Source organism: Oncorhynchus clarkii, chromosome 22 (genome assembly GCF_045791955.1).
Source record: "Oncorhynchus clarkii lewisi isolate Uvic-CL-2024 chromosome 22, UVic_Ocla_1.0, whole genome shotgun sequence".
In the NCBI taxonomy this organism is placed as follows: domain Eukaryota; kingdom Metazoa; phylum Chordata; class Actinopteri; order Salmoniformes; family Salmonidae; genus Oncorhynchus; species Oncorhynchus clarkii.
Genome location: NC_092168.1, coordinates 37,147,066 through 37,171,768, shown reverse-complemented (window position 1 = coordinate 37,171,768; position 24,703 = coordinate 37,147,066). Strand labels below are relative to the sequence as shown.

The 24,703-nt window shown below is 44.9% G+C and overlaps 1 protein-coding gene across 2 annotated transcripts in view; it reads right to left on the bottom strand.

The window, feature by feature from the left end:
• Positions 1-24,703, bottom strand: part of LOC139380842 (protein disulfide-isomerase A5-like) — a 55,823-nt gene that overhangs the window by 19,599 nt on the left and 11,521 nt on the right. For both annotated transcript variants that reach the window (XR_011628473.1, XM_071123942.1), the window contains exons 3-11: positions 24,372-24,459; positions 16,519-16,602; positions 16,293-16,338; positions 15,283-15,375; positions 13,770-13,830; positions 12,192-12,259; positions 9,625-9,716; positions 5,818-5,889; positions 2,632-2,768 (exon numbers count right to left, since the gene is read on the bottom strand). Coding sequence is in view for 1 of the 2 variants with exons in the window: in XM_071123942.1 (XP_070980043.1) it covers positions 2,632-2,768; positions 5,818-5,889; positions 9,625-9,716; positions 12,192-12,259; positions 13,770-13,830; positions 15,283-15,375; positions 16,293-16,338; positions 16,519-16,602; positions 24,372-24,459 (741 nt within the window). In the remaining variant the exon portion in view is untranslated. The remainder of the gene's footprint in view (positions 1-2,631; positions 2,769-5,817; positions 5,890-9,624; positions 9,717-12,191; positions 12,260-13,769; positions 13,831-15,282; positions 15,376-16,292; positions 16,339-16,518; positions 16,603-24,371; positions 24,460-24,703) is intronic.

Below are 24,703 nucleotides of genomic sequence, written 5' to 3'. Positions count from 1 at the left end.
ACCAGCCACAGTGTGGAGGGAGGGAGCAGCACAGACAACTGAACCAGCCAGTGTGGAGGGAGGGAGCAGCACAGACAACTGAACCAGGCACAGTGTGGAGGGAGGGAGGGAGGGAGCAGCACAGACAACTGAACCAGCCACAGTGTGGAGGGAGGGAGCAGCACAGACAACTGAACCAGCCAGTGTGGAGGGAGGGAGGGAGCAGCACAGACAACTGAACCAGCCACAGTGTGGAGGGAGGGAGGGAGCAGCACAAACAACTGAACCAGCCACAGTGTGGAGGGAGGGAGGGAGCAGCACAAACAACTGAACCAGCCACAGTGTGGAGGGAGGGAGGGAGCAGCACAGACAACTGAACCAGCCACATTGTGGAGGGAGGGAGCAGCACAGACAACTGAACCAGCCACAGTGTGGAGGGAGGGAGGGAGCAGCACAGACAACTGAACCAGCCACAGTGTGGAGGGAGGGAGCAGCACAGACAACTGAACCAGCCACAGTGTGGAGGGAGGGAGGGAGCAGCACAGACAACAACCAGGCACAGTGTGGAGGGAGGGAGCAGCACAGACAACTGAACCAGCCAGTGTGGAGGGAGGGAGGGAGCAGCACAGACAACAACCAGGCACAGTGTGGAGGGAGGGAGCAGCACAGACAACTGAACCAGCCAGTGTGGAGGGAGGGAGGGAGCAGCACAGACAACTGAACCAGCCAGTGTGGAGGGAGGGAGCAGCACAGACAACTGAACCAGCCACAGTGTGAAGGGAGGGAGGGAGAGGCACAGACAACTGAACCAGCCAGTGTGGAGGGAGGGAGCAGCACAGACAACTGAACCAGCCACAGTGTGGAGGGAGGGAGCAGCACAGACAACTGAACCAGCCAGTGTGGAGGGAGGGAGCAGCACAGACAACTGAACCAGGCACAGTGTGGAGGGAGGGAGGGAGGGAGCAGCACAGACAACTGAACCAGCCACAGTGTGGAGGGAGGGAGCAGCACAGACAACTGAACCAGCCAGTGTGGAGGGAGGGAGGGAGCAGCACAGACAACTGAACCAGCCACAGTGTGGAGGGAGGGAGGGAGCAGCACAAACAACTGAACCAGCCACAGTGTGGAGGGAGGGAGGGAGCAGCACAAACAACTGAACCAGCCACAGTGTGGAGGGAGGGTGGGAGCAGCACAGACAACTGAACCAGCCACATTGTGGAGGGAGGGAGCAGCACAGACAACTGAACCAGCCACAGTGTGGAGGGAGGGAGGGAGCAGCACAGACAACTGAACCAGCCACAGTGTGGAGGGAGGGAGCAGCACAGACAACTGAACCAGCCACAGTGTGGAGGGAGGGAGGGAGCAGCACAGACAACAACCAGGCACAGTGTGGAGGGAGGGAGCAGCACAGACAACTGAACCAGCCAGTGTGGAGGGAGGGAGGGAGCAGCACAGACAACTGAACCAGCCAGTGTGGAGGGAGGGAGCAGCACAGACAACTGAACCAGCCAGTGTGGAGGGAGGGAGCAGCACAGACAACTGAACCAGCCACAGTGTGAAGGGAGGGAGGGAGCAGCACAGACAACTGAACCAGCCACAGTGTGGGGGGAGGGAGGGAGCAGCACAAACAACTGAACCAGCCACAGTGGGGAGGGAGGGAGCAGCACAGACAACTGAACCAGGCACAGTGTGGAGGGAGGGAGGGAGCAGCACAAACAACTGAACCAGCCACAGTGGGGAGGGAGGGAGCAGCACAGACAACTGAACCAGCCACAGTGTGGAGGGAGGGAGGGAGCAGCACAGACAACTGAACCAGCCACAGTGTGGAGGGAGGGAGCAGCACAGACAACTGAGCCAGCAGTGTTGATGCTCTTGACCATGAGACCATTACTCTCACCATGACAGGTGGACCATTAAGAAACTGCAGTGTGTGTTGGTGTGTGTGTCTCCACGTGTTCTTGGCAGTGCCAGGGAGGGTTTGTGAGTGTGTGTGTGTGTGTGTGTGTGTGTGTGTGTGTACACAAGCTGCTGAAATGCCTGATATGCTTGTATCAGCTGGCTGCTCTTGGCTTGGACGTCTCAGTCCACAGCAGTGCCCCGTGAAGAGTGACAGCCAGGCTGCCCATTGTGAGAGGCAGGGCACCAAGGGGCGATGGTGGGTCGGTCTAGTGGCCTTCCTGTGTTATAACAAGGAGCCAGATAAAATGGGACTTTTACCCCCAGTGAGCCTGGGTCTGTTATTTACTACAAATGGGTCCCAGGGTGGGTCCACAGGAGGTGTCTTCATGCAGATTCAGAGTGTAACAATGCATGTAATGTTGCATTTCAAAATGTGTTTCAATATGCACATGCATTTAAGTAATAGTGCGTTTTGTCAACAGCACAGTTTTTCAACTCTGTCAAAACATCCCCCTGACGTTTCCCTGCTTCTCTCCTGATCGAGATCACATGGAAGAAGCTGAGAACTGTTTTGAAATGGAAACAAATAAACATGTTACCTGTGACACTTTTACATTTTTTTTGTAACAACAATCTGTTACATATGTAGCCTCGTGACGTCATCATAGCCTGTTCCCCTGAGTGTGTGTGTGTGTGTGTGTGTGTGTGTGTGTATGAGAGATATGCTACTCGCTGTGTGTATTTGTTACTTACATGGGGCATAAAACATGACCAGGGCAGATGGGTGTTCCTCCAGGAACCCATCTAAGGAGTCGTCAGTCAGGTGGAAGACAGGGGAGTCAGTCTCCGACCATTGGACCTCTGGGGCCTTCGGCTGGGGGGGCAGGGGACTGGATGGAGAGAGCGAGGTGGTGGCGGTGGGGGGTGAAAATGAGAGGGAGAAAGACAGAAGGGAAAGAGGGGTGAGAGATGTAAGAAGCCCAAAAGTGAGTTAAAGCAGGTCTGTTATGAGGCAGACCTAGCTACAGATCATACTCCACCTCACGTCAGCTACATCTGGCCTGTACTGGTCACACCCGTATGACAGAGCCCTCCCTCCCACTGCCAAGACCAAATACAGACATCTTCCAGTCTTTTATCCATACTGGCCACTAGTCAAGGAGAAAATGTACGAGGGTTCATAACACACTGTCTAGGGGGATGGGTATCTGTTTTAAATGTCACTATGTGCAAATGGGACGCGGTCATAAATCTACAGCTTCCAGACAGTGTGCTCCGGAGTACTTTTGATTATAACTAGGCAAGTCCGTTAAGAACAAATTCTGATGGCCATATAAGTATAGCTAGGCTATACAGTACTTATTCATGTCCAGGTCGTTCCTAGGCAACATCAGGTGCACATCCTCCTTACTTAGCTAGATCGTGATGAATACCTCTAAACCCCTTGTGTCTGTGGTGTCTCTTGCAGAATTCCACAATAGAGGAATCTAAAAGACAAATGCTGCAGTATTTTTCAGGTTCAGCCCATCTCGTGGTGGCTGTGTTTTTATTTATTTTTTTAAATCATTTAACTAGGCAAGTCAGTTAAGAACAAATTCCTATTTACAATGACGGCCTACCCCGGCCAAACCCGGACGATGCTGGGCCAATTGTGCGCCGCCCTATGGGACTCCCAATCACGGCCGGATGTGATGCAGCCTGGATTCAATCCAGGGACTGCAGTGACGCCTCTTGCACTGAGAAGCCCTGTGTGAGGCCGTCCACAGAGGCATATAATATTCACGAAGGATATTCGAGACGATTGGATACGTATCTAGATACATGGGCTTTGATACGATACAGGAACCACACGTTTTAGTTTGAAATGATTCAGTGCTATTAGAGAACAAATTGATGCGATTCGGTTCAATGCACTAACATGTGTTGCATAAAACACATTCATTTTCCATTCTAAATTCAAATCTGCTGCTGATGGAGCTCATGAGCTGAGCTGAGGTGTGTGTAAATGAGTGTGTCTAGGGTGTGTGCGCTATCTAAGCACCTGAGCTGAGCTGACGTGTGTGTAAATGAGTGTGTGTCTATGGTGTGTGTGCTATGTAAGCACCTGAGCTGAGCTATAAGGGAGGCATCTACAGTACCACCCCACTACCACTATCTGGTTAGGGGGGGGGGGGGGCAATGTAGCCATGTTTTCTGCCCCCCCCACCTTGGCACTGAAATCACCATCACCCACTAGTCAATAATTTTTGAAGATTAAGTGTTTGAGCTAGTAATGTAGTAATGTATTGTGTACAAATTAGCTATGACATAGCCAATGTATACATAGATCATTTGTACACAATAAATATTAAGCTATGACATAGCCAATGAATATACAAGGAATATACAGCACAACTTTGGATTTCACCCCATCTCAAAATCAGATAGTTTTGACGTTTTTAGTGAGCTTTTCTCTTCCTGCTTTGACCTTTTTTAAGCAAAACTATAGCTGATGGTGAACCGGTACAATCAAATTCAAATCTATTGTAAGTTCAGCAGGTAGCCTGTTAGCAAGATGACTTGTCTGCAGTAGCTTACTTTTACTTTGGTAAAACACCATTTTCAACAGCACATATTGTAGATAGCAAGAGCCTAGCAAATTACATACGTTGTCACTCAACTAGTAAAGCCTAATATCCAGTAAGGCAATTTAGCATTTGAATGCTCAAGGTTCCGCACAGATGTGCAAGATCAGCGCACGACGCTGGGCACACTGCGCAGTGCGACTAGGCTACTGATATTCCCTGGGGTTGTTTGGCATGCACAATGACTGTCAACACAGATACATGCTTAGTTCCACACCAAATGAGAGGACGCATCAGTTGTCACAAAAAAGGAGGTATTTTTGAGAAATGCAAAGAAAGCTACAACCAAAAAAGTTAATCAGCAATTCATAAAGTTTGAATAAATTCTCTGACCAATGCATGCTACATTTGGATCGGTTTGGGGTCCGCGGACCAATGCTGATGTTTGAATAGGGACCGATGCTGATGTTTGAATAGGGACCGATGCATATGTGAATCGTTACATCCCTAATCATTAACTATTAGTACTACAGGTCTCCTAGCTGGTCTCCTAGCTGGTCTCCTAGCTGGTCTCCTAGCTGGTCTCCTAGCTGGTCTCCTAGCTGGTCTCCTAGCTGGTCTCCTAGCTGGTCTCCTAGCTGGTCTCCTAGCTGGTCTCCTAGCTGGTCTCCTAGCTGGTCAGACTGGACAGGACCCTGGAGAAAGCCTCTGAGTCAGGGCCACTTTGAACAGATGCTTGGTGGGTGTGGGCGTCTGTGTGTGTTTGAGAGTGAGAGAGAGAAAGAGTGTTGTGTGTGAGTGCGTGTACTTGTTATGGGTCTACACCGTGGGACTGTCTCTGAAGTGGTTAGAACACTCCACAGAGAGGAAAGCGGTCACGGTTTGAAGCATCTGCCAGAGCCACTCGAGACTCAAACTGTCTGTGTTCTCTGACCTTAGAGGCATTGTTCCTGTTCCCATATAACAATGTTTCCTCTCGGTCTGTGTTTCCTGAAATAGCTGTGAAATCTGTTCCGTGCCCTTTCAATAGACTAAAGCATGGTAAACAGTCAAATGAGTGTGAGAGCCAACGGGGAGTAGAGTGAATGGGGACATTAAAGGGTGTGTTGATGCACTCTTCATGCAGGAGTAAAATGCCATGTTTATCTAAAGCGGGTTACAGTACACCAAGTGTACCGGTATACATTTTTAGTATATGCATGTGGCCTTGCTAACACCACACGCTTACCAACTGAGCCCAACAGCAACATGAATAGGCCACAGAACTTTTCCCACATCAGTTCCCTAAGCAGTGATCAGAAACGCTCCGGACTCTATGAGGGGAAAGTGATAAGAGGCGAAACGAAGGCAGGAAGGAAACGGTTAAAACGCTCACTTCTTCATCCAGTCAGCGATGTCCTTGGCTGTACCTCCGTAGTTTTCATAGTGGTGCAGGAACTTCCCCTTCCTAAAGACCGGGGGGGGAGGGAGAGAGAGAGAGAGATAGGGGGAGAACAGAGAGAACAAAAAGATATAAAACATATGCTAGCGACAGTACAGCACAGAATGACCCCATCTAGAAAACCCACTAATCCATGTCATACGTGTTGCACAATGTTCTGAGTTGTGATTCTAAGAACTACGGCACTACCTACTGTAACCTACTGTTGACTACACTGAAAGAGATGAATGTGCCTTTTCATTAACACTAACATCACTTTATTGGTCAATGCACACAAGGTCCAACCGAAATTTGACTTTATCCCAACCCCTCTGAAAGACACACATTCATACATTTTTTGGATAGGACCCGGGAGCTGTTGTTGTGGGGGGTTAAGTGCCTTGTCCAGGGGCACAACGGTAGGTAATGGAATCTAGGACTTGATACTAGCAACCCTTCGATTGCCAGCTCACTTCCCACCTGATTTTTCTCGTCAGACCTGGGATTCGACCTGGCAACCCTCTGGTTGCTGGCTCGCCTTTCTAACCGCTAGGCTACCTGCCGACCCACAGAGGATATACAGGTTCCTCAGAGAGAAATACAGTACATCAGAGAGAGCTGAGTCACTGTTGTGGAAAGTGGAAAGGAAACAAAGGAAATGTTTTGTGAAAAAAAGCTCAAACAATACATTAACATCACTAGGTTTAAACTTGCTCAAATGTAGCCAACCAATAGTAAAAGAGCATATCTTGTATGGACTAATAGTTATTATGGATTAGAATATGCATTAGAATTATGGGGGGGGGATCCTAATTGTGTGAATAATGTATCTACGTGGAAACAGATACTCATGTACTAACTTCATCTTCCCTGACCTCCTGCATGTGTCCCGAGACTGAAACAAGTCGGTGGTGGGCCGCCGAACCTAGCTGCTCCCGCCGAACCTAGCTGCTCCCGCCGAACCTCGCCGAACCTAGCTGCTCCCTCCGAACCTAGCTGCTCCCTCCGAACCTAGCTGCTCCAGCCGAACCTAGCTGCTCCAGCCGAACCTAGCTGCTCCAGCCGAACCTAGCTGCTCCAGCCGAACCTAGCTGCTCCAGCCGAACCTAGCTGCTCCAGCCGAACCTAGCTGCTCCAGCCGAACCTAGCTGCTCCAGCCGAACCTAGCTGCTCCAGCCGAACCTAGCTGCTCCAGCCGAACCTAGCTGCTCCAGCCGAACCTAGCTGCTCCAGCCGAACCTAGCTGCTCCAGCCGAACCTAGCTGCTCCAGCCGAACCTAGCTGCTCCAGCCGAACCTAGCTGCTCCAGCCGAACCTAGCTGCTCCAGCTGAACCTAATGCCTGCAGATCCTGGTAATTTGTAACCGTCACTGATCTGCAGGGAATAGAATACAGCAGCCAGAGTTGTACAGTATTAGTGCCACTCATCAATTGTAGTTTAATAGGCACAGAGGGAGAGGACCTTCTGGGGGGATTCCTACGTTTCTTTTTTTGTTCCGCAAAAAATGTTAAAAACATTTAGGCCTAAAGCCTGCAGGTGTAATGCACGATGATGCAGTTATATAACAAGTTATAAAGCATTATACATGCAGGTTTTAAGTGTCGACAAAATGCTTAACTTTGTGGCCTCTCTTCACTGGAAAGAAAAGATATTGGAAAGGGAACTTGAACAGCAAGACAGAGAAAGATCATTGTAGCAGCCGTAGGGTTGTCAGCCCCACCACAACTCTAGAGGCTGGGTCTAGTGACCGGCACTCTAGAGGCTGGGTCTAGTGACCGGCACTCGCGGATGCTTTTTCAAAGCCGTTGTCAGATACTCCAATGAGTGTAATTTGCTCCAATGAGTGTAATTTGCTCCAATGAGTGTAATTTGCTCCAATGAGTGTAATTTGCTCCAATGAGTGTAATTTGCTCCAATGAGTGTGATTAGCTCCAATGAGTGTGATTAGCTCCAATGAGTGTGATTAGCTCCAATGAGTGTAATTAGCTCCAATGAGTGTAATTTGCTCAATATTAGGAGTTAAGAAATAAAGTTGACAGCATTAGAAATAAGATATTCTCATATTTTCAACTGTAGGTATGTCATTTATATATACCGTACCAGTCAAAAGTTTGGACACACCTACTCATTCAAGTGTTTTTCTTTATTTTCTACATTGTAGAATAATAGTGAAGACAACAAAATTATGAAAAAAACATGTGGAACCATGTAGTAACCAAAAAAGTGTTAAACAAATCCAAATGTATTTTATTTGAGATTCTTCAAAGTAGCCACCCTTTGACTTGATGACAGCTTTGCACACTCTTGGGTTCTCTCAACCAGCTTCACCTGGAATGCTTTTCAAACAGTCTTGAATGAGCTCCCACATATGCTGAGCACTTGTTGGCTGCTTTTCCTTTACTCTGCGGTCCAACTCATCCCAAACCATCTCAATTGGGTTGAGGCCGTGTGATTGTGGAGGTCAGGTCATCTGATGCAGCAATCCATCAGTCTCCTTCTTGGTCAAATAGCCATTACACAGCCTATGTGTGTTGGGTCATTGTCCTGTTGAAAAACAAATGATAGTCACACTAAGCGCAAACCAGATGGAATGGCGTATCGCTGAAGAATTCTGTGGTAGCCATGCTGGTTAAGTGTGCCTTGAATTCTACATAAATCACTGATAAGGTCACTAACAAAGCACCCGCACACCATCACAATGCTTCCATGCTTCACGGTGGGAACCACACATGCAGAGATCATCCGTTCACCTACTCTGCGTCTCACAAAGACGTGGTTGGAACCAAAAAGCTCAAATTTGGACTAATCAGAACAAATGACAGATTTCCACCGGTCTAATGTCTTTTGCTCGTGTGTCTTGGCCCAAGCAAGTCTCTTATTATTATTGGTGTCCTTTAGTAGTGGTTTCTTTGCAGCAATACAACCATGAAGGCTTGATTCACGAAGTCTCCTCTGAACAGTTGATGTTGAGATGTGTCTAACTTGAACTCTGAAGCGTTTAAAATGGGCTGCAATTTCTGGGGCTGGTAACGTTAATTAACTTATCCTCTGTAGCAGAGGTAACTCTGGGTCTTCCTTTCCTGTTGCGGTCCTCATGAGCGACAGTTTCATTTCGCTTGATGGTTTTTGCAACTGCACTTGAATAAACTTTTTTTTATTCCAGATTGACTTACGTTCATGTCTTATAGCAATGATGGACTGATGTTTCTCTTTGCTTATTTGAGCTGTTCTTGAAATAACAGGGACTTGGTCTTTTAACAAATAGGGCTACCCCCCCCCCCCCCTCCTTACCTTGTCACAACACAACTGATTGGCTCAAACGCATTAAGAAGGAAAACATTTCCACAAATGAACTTTTAACAAGGTACACCTGTTAATTGAAATGGATTCCAGGTGAATACCTCATTAAGCTGGTTGGGAAAATGCCAAGAGTGTGCAAAGCGGTCATCAAGGCCAAGGGTGGCTACTTTGAAGCATCTCAAATAATCAAAACTTGTTTTGGTTACTACATGATTCCATATGAGTTATTTCATAGCTTTGATGTCTTCACTATTATTCTACAATGTAGAAAATAGTCCAAATAAAGAAAAATCCTGGAATGAGTAGGTGACCAAACTTTTGACTGGTACTGTATTTGGACACACCTACTCCCTGCTGCACTTCCAAAGCCATGAGTACACAAGGGAGGTGTGTGTGTGTGTGTGTGTGTGTGTGTGTGTGTGTGTGTGTATATAGCTTAAAGTAAGGCGGATGAGACTCACTCAAAGTAACAGAAGGTGGGGTAGCCCTTGACATTGTACTCTTGCTTGAGGCCATCAAACTCGGCTGGGTGCACGTTCATCCCAGCCAGCACCTAGAGACCAGACACAGGGAGCACGCACGAACATAGAATTTATTAAAGACCACCACATCACAGCAGATTAGTTCATTAGAGAAGCACCAAAAAACAACTCCAGTAAATTAAGATGAATGACTTAAGACGGGGGGGGGGGGGGGGGGGGGGGGTGGACCATGTAAACAGAACTAGACATGAAAACTGGATGTGACACAAAGTAGACAATGAAATATGCATTGTAATTTGTTCTATCTTGGTTGGCTTTTCAAAACTCAAAGCATCTGTCAAATCCATTTCAATCTGTGAAGTTCCCTGCCTTCATAAGGTCAATGTTTTAAGACTTATGTCAACACGATTTGGGCTTTCTTATTATTTTCGAAAACTTAAATAAAAACTTTGAGAAAAATGTCCTCTTCATTCACCTGTGACAATATGGTGAAAAAAATGTCTTGGATGACCTGGCAGACTCTTGCCTATAGTTCCAAATATATCACTTCCTTCTGCTATCACCTCCTCGCACACACCACACACACACACTATGCAGAGCCAAAATGTAACACTCCATATGTTGTGTGTGTGTGTGTGTACAAGAGAGCTAAATACATTCATTATGCAAATCTCTAAACGAGAGGCTTATTTATTCACTCATCATCAGCCAAACTAGCTGAAATCAGACAAAGCATGTGTCCCAAATGACTACTTATTCCCTATATAGTGCACTACAAAAAAAGGTAATATAGGAAACAGGGTGGACAGGGAATAGGGTGGCATTTGTGATCCGAACAAAGACACCTTAAATTAGATCCCATTCCTTTCCATGCTGCTCCATATGAGGCAAACACACAAACAGAAAGATGCAGCAGCAGCTAGGTGTTTCTAAGCAGCAGCTAGGTGTTTCTAAGCAGCAGCTAGGTGTTTCTAAGCAGCAGCTAGGTGTTTCTAAGCAGCAGCTAGGTGTTTCTAAGCAGCAGCTAGGTGTTTCTAAGCAGCAGCTAGGTGTTTCTAAGCAGCAGCTAGGTGTTTCTAAGCAGCAGCTAGGTGTTTCTAAGCAGCAGCTAGGTGTTTCTAAGCAGCAGCTAGGTGTTTCTAAGCAGCAGCTAGGTGTTTCTAAGCATCAGCTAGGTGTTTCTAAGCATCAGCTAGGTGTTTCTAAGCAGCAGCTAGGTGTTTCTAAGCAGCAGCTAGGTGTTTCTAAGCAGCAGCTAGGTGTTTCTAAGCAGCAGCTAGGTGTTTCTAAGCAGCAGCTAGGTGTTTCTAAGCAGCAGCTAGGTGTTTCTAAGCAGCAGCTAGGTGTTTCTAAGCAGCAGCTAGGTGTTTCTAAGCAGCAGCTAGGTGTTTCTAAGCAGTAGCTAGGTAGATTTTCTCCCCTCAGAGTCTCTCTACTATGCTATGCCTCTTCTGTGCTTGAAGGTGCGTGTTCAGTGTGAACACGCGGTCTTGGTTTTTAAAGGTCTTCACTTGATGCTTTCTCCTGTGTGATATTGATCCTTGGTTGACTCTTTGGTCTACTTTCTTGTTGTTGAGCTAGAGGTGTTTTACTTTAGCACCGGAACCAAACTACATCTAGCTTTCAAATCTCATCTGTAACCTGTTTTAAAAAAAATGAATATTCTGTTGGTTGCTACATCCATTTTTAGACTTTGAAAACAATTAGTTATTGAAGACAATACCTTATATGCCTCATGAGCTTAGTTTAACTGTCGAACCCCATCAGAACCCAACACATAAGCTTGTTTAACTCCTCTGTTTGTCAACAATGTGAATGTAAACAAACACGGTATAGCCTCAAAACATGGTTAAAGCTATATTATATCATGGATTGTCAGTCCTTGTATCCATAGCTCTGGCAGTGAATTGGAGAGTGGTTACATTTCCTCTAGCCCAATCTCTCAGCTTTTCCCCAAATCATTGGTGGGGTTGACCCTGGTTATTCTTCCAACTGCAGATTGCTGCATTAAGACTTGAATTGTACTATTCTGTTTTCAGTGTATATGTGTTTGTGGTGGAGGGAGGAGGACTATAAGGGAGAGTGAACAAGTGAGCCAACATAAAAACACTATTGCAGTCTAAACTGGCATATAACCCATACAGAGACTGGAGACTTCAACTGCAGAAAGTTGATGCCATAACTGTGGCTGTGGGGATTTGAAGTACCTATTTGGGCGACCTGACCAAATTCACATAGAAATGTGAGTAATAGATCAATCATTCTACTTGAAAGCAAGTCTAAGAAGCGATAGATCTGTTCTATGTGTACCATTTCTATGCTTTCCGTTCTTATGTTTGGTCTTTTACATTCCGTTTTGTACACCATCTTCAAAATAGCTGAAACAACAATATTCATGGTTATGGAAAATGCATTTCAGAGCAGTTTATATTGATGGTACAATGATTCTGATGAATGGATTTCAACTGAGAGCAACTCACCTAAAACAGAGGAGCGAAAGTGTGTTAGGATTTTAAGCAATGTCAATGTGAGAAGATTTGACTTACATATGTACCCTTGGTCTCTGTAGCTGCCTGTTGAAATACGGGCTGCATCCTCTTACAGACACCACACCCTGTAGGAGGAACAACATGAGACATTACAGACACCACACCCTGTAGGAGGAACAACATGAGACATTACAGACACCACACCCTGTAGGAGGAACAACATGAGACATTACAGACACCACACCCTGTAGGAGGAACAACATGAGGCATTACAGACACCACACCCTGTAGGAGGAACAACATGAGGCATTACAGACACCACACCCTGTAGGAGGAACAACATGACATTACAGACACCACACCCTGTAGGAGGAACGACATGAGACATTACAGACACCACACCCTGTAGGAGGAACGACATGAGACATTACAGACACCACACCCTGTAGGAGGAACAACATGAGACATTACAGACACCACACCCTGTAGGAGGAACAACATGAGACATTACAGACACCACACCCTGTAGGAGGAACAACATGAGACATTAGACACCACACCCTGTAGGAGGAACAACATGAGACATTACAGACACCACACCCTGTAGGAGGAACAACATGAGACATTAGACACCACACCCTGTAGGAGGAACAACATGAGACATTAGACACCACACCCTGTAGGAGGAACAACATGAGGCATTACAGACACCACACCCTGTAGGAGGAACAACATGACATTACAGACACCACACCCTGTAGGAGGAACAACATGAGATATTACAGACACCACACCCTGTAGGAGGAACAACATGAGACATTACAGAAGCACACAGACGACTCGTCAATCAGTCGCTCTCAATCAACATACTGAACAGGAAGAGTTCCATTGTTTTATCATTCTATCAAGGGCCCAGTAGAATGTGAATACAACTTTGTAGAGCTTGATATATGTAGATTATACAACCAATAAACGACTGCAACATGAACATTCAGTTCAAGGACCCAGTGCTTTTCCGTTATACAACTACAAATGGCCAATCGTTAAGTATTACTCCTCTCTGGTGAAATGCTATAAATCCATGCATTTTAATGAAAAGGCTGGATATAAATTATATAAGTTTAACGTCAAAGAAAACCATCTAGAGCTTGTAAATTGGCTGGAGGAGCATGGTTGTACATTTCTTCAATTATATAATTCAATAAATACCTGATTATCAAAATCAATGAGTCTGGCAGTAAGGGAATAGGACAAATCTTAAGAGGGCTTTAAGGTGCCTCCTTCCACCACGCCACCTCCCTAAACTCTCTCTGCTTACTAGAGGGATGCATCCCAAATGGCACCCTATTCCATATATTGTGTACTACGTTTGACCAGGATCCATAGGACTCTGGTCAAAGGTAGTGCACTATGCAGGGCACATGGTGCCATTTGGAATTTGGGTTTCATTTCCCATCTTCAAAGACTCTTCTGATGATGTGCTGTATATTATATGCCAGTCATTAAAGATTATCTACCAATAGAAGCTATTTGCTCTTATCCCGACTTCTCTAAATGGCTTCGGTAGGAGTTCTTATCAAGAGGTAAAAAACGTATATTGGGAGTCCGTGATTGTGTGTGTGTGTGATGACTCACATGGGGCAAAGAACATCATGAGGATTGGCCTCTCCTCCCTCTTTAGAAGCTTCCTGAAGTCCTGAAAGAGAAAGGAGAAGAGCTGTGAGGGAAAAAAGGACCTATTGTAGAATGCAGTGAGTGAACTCAGTAGATAGCTGCACAATAGCTCTGCCTAAAAAGTGTACAAGCCGTCAAAACCTTGGATTCTCTACCCTACTCCTGAAGTGTGCACTTGTACACTCCCCCTCATGGATTTAAAAGGAATGGACTCGAGGAGAATATGCAATTAAGATTGTCCCAAGGGCTGCATTCTGATTCTCTATCCTCCTCCAGATGTTTACACTTGTTCACTCCCCCTAATGCATTTCAGAGGTCCATCCCCACTGACCTTCTCCTCCAATGGGGTTTGAGGAGGCGAGGAGAGAGGAGTATGCAACTGACATTCTCCCCGATTCTTCCTCTCCCAAGGTTGCTGACCTCTGACCTCCTCCAATGTGCTTTGAAAGGGATCCTTTAGTCCTCCCAAAGCAGAGTTGTTAAGGCTGACTTATCAACAGATATACTAGGAGCAGGGGGTGGACAAGACTGAGGTACACGGTCCATCTCTCTCTGGCTCTTCATATGTATCACTTAAAGCAAAGCACCAATCAATCACTGTTGATATAACGATGGAAAACGCTTCTTACTGTGACACTTCCTGTACTTTTAAGTTCTAGAACTTGAAAACGTGATTTCTGACAAGCAAAACATGTTGGGACTGTATCAACAGTGAACTAAGGAAACAAATATCAAAAGATAGATTGAGTGGTACCTAAGTGACCAGTCACTATGAGAGTAACTTCCAGACAACAGTTGCTGCCAAACATGCTCATCATCAGAAGACATTTTTTTAACATGCCTTTTGATGGACAGAGAGAGATCAATCTGCACTCAGAGGGTCAGCTCTCCTCTTACCCTAATGCTTTATTCATCCTCCCTTCCTGAAAGTCTCGTTCAGCAGAAGCTGTTGACACATCTACACCACTCAGCAACCCCCCAGGCATGATATGCCACCCAAAAATATAGGATAAAACAGAATGTTAGTTCATCAAAACACTGTTCAAAGGTGTGTGTGGATGTGTGTGTGCCATTTGTGTACAGAGCTGGGTTCTGACGGCGTGTCGGCCTCGCTGTTGGAAAGCCGTCTGTCTGAGAGTGCTGACTGCGGTCAGACCAACTCTCCCTTAATAGACCGTGTTTGAACACAACCGACGTGAACTTCAGAGCTTTTCAGCTTTCTAATGATCACCTGGTCAGTCTATTGCTATGTGTTGTCAGCTTGGAATGTATCAAGATGACCACATTTAGTGGCAGGGAGGCTGGAGGGCAGAGTGAAGAGAATCTCTCCACTCCGACCTTTGATGGGAAGTTAGGGCATTTGTCAGTGGGTTGTTATGAATGGTTATTGTAAACTGAAAGGTCAACACTGTGCCAGGAAACACACATTCCCATGCAGAAGCACCTTGCTGTAAGGCGTTATTTCTGTACTTACTTTCTCAGTTTCTACATGAACAACATCTTTAGCTTCTGGGTTCTCTTCCCAAAGAGGAGCTCCCGTGGGGTCTTTTAAAAACGCCACCATGGACTGGAGGGCAGGAGAGAAGGAGAGACATTGAGACAGAGGGAGTCTAAACAATCATTATCATTCTGTAACAACAAAAAGTGATGTTCACCCTCTAGATTCTAGACATAGTGCTAAACACAAAAAAAATTCCACATCATTTAAAAAATATACATTTCCCCACAGTTGTCATACAAAACAGAAGAGAATGTTCTAGTCTAAAAGATGGCAGATGGTATAAATGTCCATTTCAGTGTTCTCCCATCCATCCATCCATCCATCCATCCATCCATCCATCCATCCAAAGTAACCATGTAAGCAATTTCCACACGTTAACTGTTCATAATGACTCTGATGAGCCTTCCAGACAGACATGAACCAACATACAGCAGACGTTAGGACGGGAAACATTTAACTCCAACTAAAGAGTTGTTTTGTTCTTCTCAGACATTACACTAACTTTAGAATGACATGTTTTTCTCCATTTCAATAAATTCAATTGACTTTAAGGTATTCATATAAGTCCTATTCTTCAGTGAGGTTATTACACCTGTCTTACTTTATTACCAACTAGACTACTATGTACTGACGTGCTCACAGCCTCATCCCCTGCCAATGGGCTGGACCAGCCAGGACCAGCACTATAAAGCACTCATAAACCCATTGGATTATCAAGTCTTGACTAACCAACTAAGTCCGTCCAATCGGCATCATCGTGCAGGAAGAGAACCATGGTGATATACAGAAACAGAGCCATTAAGAGAATGAACTCCCATTCATTTAACCAGGAAACAAAGATGTCACTCGAATAACTGCATTGTTTTCATATCAATTACTGTATTGTTGACCTACACTAACAAGGAAAAGAAGATGTCACTGAAATAATGACTGTTGATTGAGACTTTGGGGGACTGTGGGACAATGAGTGAGTCAGTAAAGACCTTGTATGTAGCAGGTCTGTTGTACTCTGTATGGAACGTCCCATCTCTGCAAGAGACAAGAACAGTATTAATTAATAAAGAGAAGTAGTAGGGTACTTCTGGTTTAGCCTGGCCTTGCATGAGTTCCTGGAGAAGATTCTTACATGTCATTCTTTCTGAAGGCAGCATCTCTTCTAAGCGACATACAGTAAAACAATGAGGTACATGTTATAGTTGAGGTACTCACTTATAATGCAGGAGATCTGCGCCATCACTTTTAGAGCTGGGATCTACCTTCACTTTCTTACACAGTTTACGACCCTCCAAATCCCTGACAGAGAGAGAGAGAGGTGGAGGGACAGAGAGGTGGAGGGACAGAGACGTGGAGGGACAGAGACGTGGAGGGACAGAGACGTGGAGGGACAGAGAGCGAGCGAGAAACAAATGTTAACGTCAAAAACAGAGGTTGAAAAGCCAATGTGGAATTAATGTTGACTGCATCAAGTCTTGTTAATCAGATCTCTGCAGAGACATGAATACTGTCACCAGACATGGAGACCCTGTCTGTTATTCAACATCATTCTGTCACAACAAACATATACAGAAACAAGTCTGTAGAGGGGGTTGATTAGACTGAGGGGTACTGTACAGACACACACTAGTCTGTAGAGGGGGTTAATTAGACTGAGGGGTACTGTACAGACACACACTAGTCTGTAGAGGGGGTTAATTAGAATGTGGTGTACTGTACAGACACACACTAGTCTGTAGAGGGGGTTAATTAGACTGAGGAGTACTGTACAGACACACACTAGTCTGTAGAGGGGGTTGATTAGACTGAGGTGTACTGTACAGACACACACTAGTCTGTAGAGGGAGTTGATTAGACTGAGGGGTACTGTACAGACACACACTAGTCTGTAGAGGGGGTTAATTAGAATGTGGTGTACTGTACAGACACACTAGTCTGTAGAGGGGGTTGATTAGACAGAGGGGTACTGTACAGACACACTAGTCTGTAGAGGGGGTTAATTAGACTGAGGGGTACTGTACAGACACACAAGTCTGTAGAGGGGGTTAAGACTGAGGGGTACTGTACAGACACACTAGTCTGTAGAGGGGGTTAATTAGACTGAGGGGTACTGTACAGACACACTAGTCTGTAGAGGGAGTTGATTAGACTGAGGGGTACTGTACAGACCCACACTAGTCTGTAAAGGGGGTTAATTAGACTGAGGGGTACTGTACAGACACACACTAGTCTGTAGAGGGGGTTGATTAGACAGGTTTATGTGAAGAACACAAATCCATATAAGTACATTCAGCCTCACGTCCCCAAATTTTTTTTTACCCTTATTTTACCAGGTAAGTTGACTGAGAACACATTCTCATTTACAGTAGCGACCTGGAACTAGTTACAGGGGAGAGAAGAGAGGGGGGGGTGAATTTGCGAATTGGAAGCTAGGGATGATTAGGTGGCTTTGAAGGTATGAGGGCCAGATTGGGAATTTAGCCAGGACACGGGCAAAATTATTCTTACAATAATTGCCATGAGATCTTTAATGACCAAATAGTTTCTGACCAGACCAGCAGCATCTGTTCTCCCATCCAGGGAACGGCCAGGACCGAGGTGGAGGGACAGAGACGTGGAGGGACAGAGACGTGGAGGGACAGAGACGTGGAGGGACAGAGAGCGAGCGAGAAACAAATGTTAACGTCAAAAACAGAGGTTGAAAAGCCAATGTGGAATTAATGTTGACTGCATCAAGTCTTGTTAATCAGATCTCTGCAGAGACATGAATACTGTCACCAGACATGGAGACCCTGTCTGTTATTCAACATCATTCTGTCACAACAAACATATACAGAAACAAGTCTGTAGAGGGGGTTGATTAGACTGAGGGGTACTGTACAGACACACACTAGTCTGTAGAGGGGGTTAATTAGACTGAGGGGTACTGTACAGACACACACTAGTCTGTAGAGGGAGTTAATTAGAATGTGGTGTACTGTACAGACACACACTAGTCTGTAGAGGGGGTTAATTAGACTGAGGGGTACTGTACAGACACACACTAGTCTGTAGAGGGGGTTAATTAGAATGTGGTGTACTGTACAGACACACACTAGTCTGTAGAGGGGGTTAATTAGACTGAGGGGTACTGTACAGACACACACTAGTCTGTAGAGGGGGTTAATTAGAATGTGGTGTACTGTACAGACACACACTAGTCTGTAGAGGGAGTTGATTAGACTGAGGTGTACTGTACAGACACACACTAGTCTGTAGAGGGAGTTGATTAGACTGAGGGGTACTGTACAGACACACACTAGTCTGTAGAGGGGGTTAATTAGAATGTGGTGTACTGTACAGACACACTAATCTGTAGAGGGGGTTGATTAGACAGAGGGGTACTGTACAGACACACTAGTCTGTAGAGGGGGTTAATTAGACTGAGGGGTACTGTACAGACACACAAGTCTGTAGAGGGGGTTAATTAGAATGTGGTGTACTGTACAGACACACACTAGTCTGTAGAGGGAGTTGATTAGACTGAGGTGTACTGTACAGACACACACTAGTCTGTAGAGGGAGTTGATTAGACTGAGGGGTACTGTACAGACACACACTAGTCTGTAGAGGGGGTTAATTAGAATGTGGTGTACTGTACAGACACACTAATCTGTAGAGGGGGTTGATTAGACAGAGGGGTACTGTACAGACACATTAGTCTGTAGAGGGGGTTAATTAGACTGAGGGGTACTGTACAGACACACAAGTCTGTAGAGGGGGTTAAGACTGAGGGGTACTGTACAGACACACTAGTCTGTAGAGGGGGTTAATTAGACTGAGGGGTACTGTACAGACCCACACTAGTCTGTAAAGGGGGTTAATTAGACTGAGGGGTACTGTACAGACACACACTAGTCTGTAGAGGGGGTTGATTAGACAGGTTTATGTGAAGAACACAAATCCATATAAGTACATTCAGCCTCACGTCCCCAATTTTTTTTTTACCCTTATTTTACCAGGTAAGTTGACTGAGAACACATTCTCATTTACAGTAGCGACCTGGAACTAGTTACAGGGGAGAGAAGAGAGGGGGGGGGTGAATTTGCGAATTGGAAGCTAGGGATGATTAGGTGGCTTTGAAGGTATGAGGGCCAGATTGGGAATTTAGCCAGGACACGGGCAAAATTATTCTTACAATAATTGCCATGAGATCTTTAATGACCAAATAGTTTCTGACCAGACCAGCAGCATCTGTTCTCCCATCCAGGGAACGGCCAGGACCGACCCTGCTTACTGTAGCTTCAAAGGCAAATTAGCAGTAGGATGCAGGGTGCTATGCTTCTGGGCTATGAAGTTATCCACAGATGTGGGAGGGGCCTCCGTCATATATCCCAGAATGCTCTGTTGCAGGTAGATTTTTTATAATTGTTTGTTTCAATGTGTTTTCTATGCTACACTAAGATAAGAAACATACCTTTTTCTATACGAATCCAATCTGTATGTGGTTGGATTTATAGTGCCTTGCGAAAGTATTCGGCCCCCTTGAACTTTGCGACCTTTTGCCACATTTCAGGCTTCAAACATAAAGATATAAAACTGTATTTTTTTGTGAAGAATCAACAACAAGTGGGACACAATCATGAAGTGGAACGACATTTATTGGATATTTCAAACTTTTTTAACAAATCAAAAACTGAAAAATTGGGCGTGCAAAATTATTCATCCCCCTTAAGTTAATACTTTGTAGCGCCACCTTTTGCTGCGATTACAGCTGTAAGTCGCTTGGGGTATGTCTCTATCAGTTTTGCACATCGAGAGACTGACATTTTTTCCCATTCCTCCTTGCAAAACAGCTCGAGCTCAGTGAGGTTGGATGGAGAGCATTTGTGAACAGTAGTTTTCAGTTCTTTCCACAGATTCTCGATTGGATTCAGGTCTGGACTTTGACTTGGCCATTCTAACACCTGGATATGTTTATTTTTGAACCATTCCATTGTAGATTTTGCTTTATGTTTTGGATCATTGTCTTGTTGGAAGACAAATCTCCGTCCCAGTCTCAGGTCTTTTGCAGACTCCATCAGGTTTTCTTCCAGAATGGTCCTGTATTTGGCTCCATCCATCTTCCCATCAATTTTAACCATCTTCCCTGTCCCTGCTGAAGAAAATCAGGCCCAAACCATGATGCTGCCACCACCATGTTTGACAGTGGGGATGGTGTGTTCAGCTGTGTTGCTTTTACGCCAAACATAACGTTTTGCATTGTTGCCAAAAAGTTACATTTTGGTTTCATCTGACTAGAGCACCTTCTTCCACGTTTGGTGTGTCTCCCAGGTCGCTTGTGGCAAACTTTAAACGACACTTTTTATGGATATCTTTAAGAAATGGCTTTCTTCTTGCCACTCTTCCATAAAGGCCAGATTTGTGCAATATACGACTAATTGTTGTCCTATGGACAGAGTCTCCCACCTCAGCTGTAGATCTCTGCAGTTCATCCAGAGTGATCATGGGCCTCTTGGCTGCATCTCTGATCAGTCTTCTCCTTGTATGAGCTGAAAGTTTAGAGGGACGGCCAGGTCTTGGTAGATTTGCAGTGGTCTGATACTCCTTCCATTTCAATATTATCGCTTGCACAGTGCTGCTTGGGATGTTTAAAGCTTGGGAAATCTTTTTGTATCCAAATCCGGCTTTAAACTTCTTCACAACAGTATCTCGGACCTGCCTGGTGTGTTCCTTGTTCTTCATGATGCTCTCTGCGCTTTTAACAGACCTCTGAGACTATCACAGTGCAGGTGCATTTATACGGAGACTTGATTACACACAGGTGGATTGTATTTATCATTATTAGTCATTTAGGTCAACATTGGATCATTCAGAGATCCTCACTGAACTTCTGGAGAGAGTTTGCTGCACTGAAAGTAAAGGGGCTGAATAATTTTGCACGCCCAATTTTTCAGTTTTTGATTTGTTAAAAAAGTTTGAAATATCCAATAAATGTCGTTCCACTTCATGATTGTGTCCCACTTGTTGTTGATTCTTCACAAAAAAATACAGTTTTATATATTTATGTTTGAAGCCTGAAATGTGGCAAAAGGTCGCAAAGTTCAAGGGGGCCGAATAGTTTCGCAAGGCACTGTATAGCAACTGATTAGTGAGACACAGTTGTTCCAGCAGTGAAGGTAGTCTTCAAGTACTGGATTTCCCCTACCAACTGAAGAGGTTCCATCTTTAGAGGAATAGATGCTCTCACACACACACACACACACACACAGCTCCCCCACCAAACCTACATATTCTCCACCCACACAAAGCACAGCTCTCTCTTGACGATAATAACTCCCCTTCTCTCCAGTGATAATGAGCATGGGAATGTATTACATAAGGACAGAGACAGAGAGACGGAGTGAATGAGAGAGAGAGAGGAGAGAAAGAGGGAGAGAGGAGAGCTAAGCCCTATGCTAAAGAAAATTCAAAGAGATGGAATTAAATTACAGCTCTGAACGCACAGGCCCCCATCATAAAAATATCCAGCGCGCTGTCCTTTAAGATAAAAAGAGAGGCCGTCATTAGTGCTATATACACTCCCCTACGTATTTATTAAAATAGTGAGGCTATAACTTTTCATTTGGCTCTATACTTCTGCATTTGGGATTTGAGATGTTTCATACGAGGTAACAGTACAGAATGTCACGGAGTCTTTTAACTTCATCCAGAGAGTAACCAGAGACAGGGAGTTAAATCTATGAACTTATCCACAGATGTGGGAAGGGCCTCTGTCATATTTCCCAGCATGCTCTGCTGCAGGTTGACCTTTTAAAATTAGTTTTCACATGTAAATTGATTGGTTTTGATATTCCGCTACACTAGGATAAGAAACATACAGATTGGATTAGTATAGAAAAATGTATGTGGTTGGATATATAGCAACCGTTAGTGAGATAGTTGTTCCAGTTGACATGGTGTAGGTCATCTTCATGTGCTGTATTTCCTTCCCTACTCTGTCAGGCATTGAGAGTTGAGACGTAAAAGTTCTGGTCATCTTCCATTACGTTGGCTTCCAACAGAGATTGAATATCACATTGCAAACCACCATAATGTGACGCATTAAGAAATATTCAAACAAAGCTTTACATCTTTATAACTCAAAGGAAGTCAACTGAAAGAGAAGTGTACTCTGCTGTAGTTGATTGTTTTTTCAAAACACAGAAGTGTAAAACGGCATGGGACTTGATTAAAAACACTGAGAAGAGTTATCCGGCAAACCGAGTTGGAAGAGGGAACACAGGGGGTGTTTGGAGGAGGGGGGTAGTAAGTCAATGAAAAGGTCTACGTGATGACAGAACTGTGATTCACCTAGAGAGGACAGGTCAAGTCAAACTTCTGTCCACAGATGAGAGATGTGGAGTTACCCAGCAGGCAACTCTGGTTGAAATGGCGTCATTACAACCGGTTTTCAACCAGCTTGCCTGCTGAGGCTTCAGGCGAGCATTCCGTCTGATGGTACACCAAACACTCAGAGATGAATGATCTCATTAGCAAAAAGAATAAAACTGTTTCATATCTCCTAGTTCTCTCAGCAGAGTCGGCAGTCTAGCATCCATGCCTGAACCAGCACTGTCTCCAGCCCAGTTCCTCTGACATCATCACTGTTGGACATCTCTCAGGTCCGGTCATCTGGTGAGTATGTGTCAACGTGGGCTCACATTCCTTTCCGTTGGCAGGGGCCACTGTTATTCCAACGACACCCATGAGGATGTCTCTATCCCTGTCCAGAAGCACTTGGCGAGGCGTTGTTTTGGTGCTGGTCCATGGGAGAACTGGCGACGGTTGGGAAACCTCACTGCTAGACAGAGGCTGGCTGAACAGTAACAGCAGCCATGAACCCTGTCGTATCAGGTCCTCTGTTGGGTCACTGGCACAAGTATGTACTGTACAACCTTCAGGAACTTCCACACCTTTCAGTATTTCTTGACTGAATTTGTTTTAAATGAGAGTGGAATAATGGTTGAAATGAGTGGGGAGAATTGGAGAGATGGATATGCAGAGCAGCAGCTGGGATTCTTATCCTAGGTGAAGGTGATACAGTATTCACTACAGGTGGCAAAGTTAACCATAAGAACAGCCTCAGGCACCAGAAATAAGGCATAAGCTGTAGAAAGAGAGGGTTGACAGATTTACTACGGTGAAAAGAAACAAAATCTCTCACAGCAAATCTTGTTTGGATGAAGGTCGATATAAAAATGCTGACCAGGCTACATTGTTTTGAGACTATTTTCCTTCCTTGTCCGTCATCCATCTTCCATCTTGGAAAGGCTAGCATTTTTTGTTGAGGGATGCTTTGAGTGGTAGGTGTCAGAGGGGTGATCTTGATTCCTTTGTAGCTTTCTGTTTGAAGGATTTTCTCCGGAGCACAAAGATGGCTCAAGGTTGAGGTTGACAGGTATAAAAAACAGAGTTAAAATGGCAGAAAAACAACTACAGTGGAAGTCAGATAAGGGGAAAAAAAAAAGTTAAACATTTCTTAAGGAAAACAATTCCTCTAGTGTGTCTTGGGAGTGTGATGGATCCTCCCAGTAAGAACACTTCCAGAGAATAAGTTCCAAATCGTTCATCTGCCCAGACCTGACAGGGACAGGAACGCTCGTGTTCCCACACAATGCCCATGACTCATTCATACTCATTCAGACAACCCCTTACTTACGAACACAGACAGAACGAGCATGCACACAGTCACGCACATACACAAACTGAGGCTGTGAAGAGACCATTCTCCTCCTCTCTCCAGCCCTCAGCAGGATGTGGAAAGTGCGAGACTCCCTATTTTAATGAGTGTCTCTTCTCCAATATCCAGAGGGATATGCCACGCAGAGACACATCGATTAGAAGTGCAGTGGAGAGATGGATGTAAATAGATATGACAACGGCATGCAGCTGGCCTAGGCTTCAATAGCTAACCTAAAATGCTTTTTGGAAAATCTCTTGGACGTGACACATGACCTACAGTACGTGACATGGTGACTGAAGTGATAATGCATGCCATTCCATACTGTAATTAAATCAATCAACCAACCAATCAATCCTGTACTTACCCACAGTTGACCCAAGCGATGGTGCCCTGTCCTTTGATAACCTGGGCCACATCAGACAGCAGCTTCAGCTTAGAGTCCCCGGAGGTAGCTATTTACATACACAAGATACGAGGACAGGAGTAGGTTACGATTATGATTTTTCAATGCCGATACCAATTATTGGAGGACCAAAAAAAAAACTATACCGATTAATCGGCTGATTTTTAAAATTGTATTTGTAATAATGACAATTACAACAATACTGAATGAACACTTATTTTAACTTAATATAATACATCAATAAAATCAATTTAGCCTCAAATAAATAATGAAACATGTTCAATTTGGTTTAA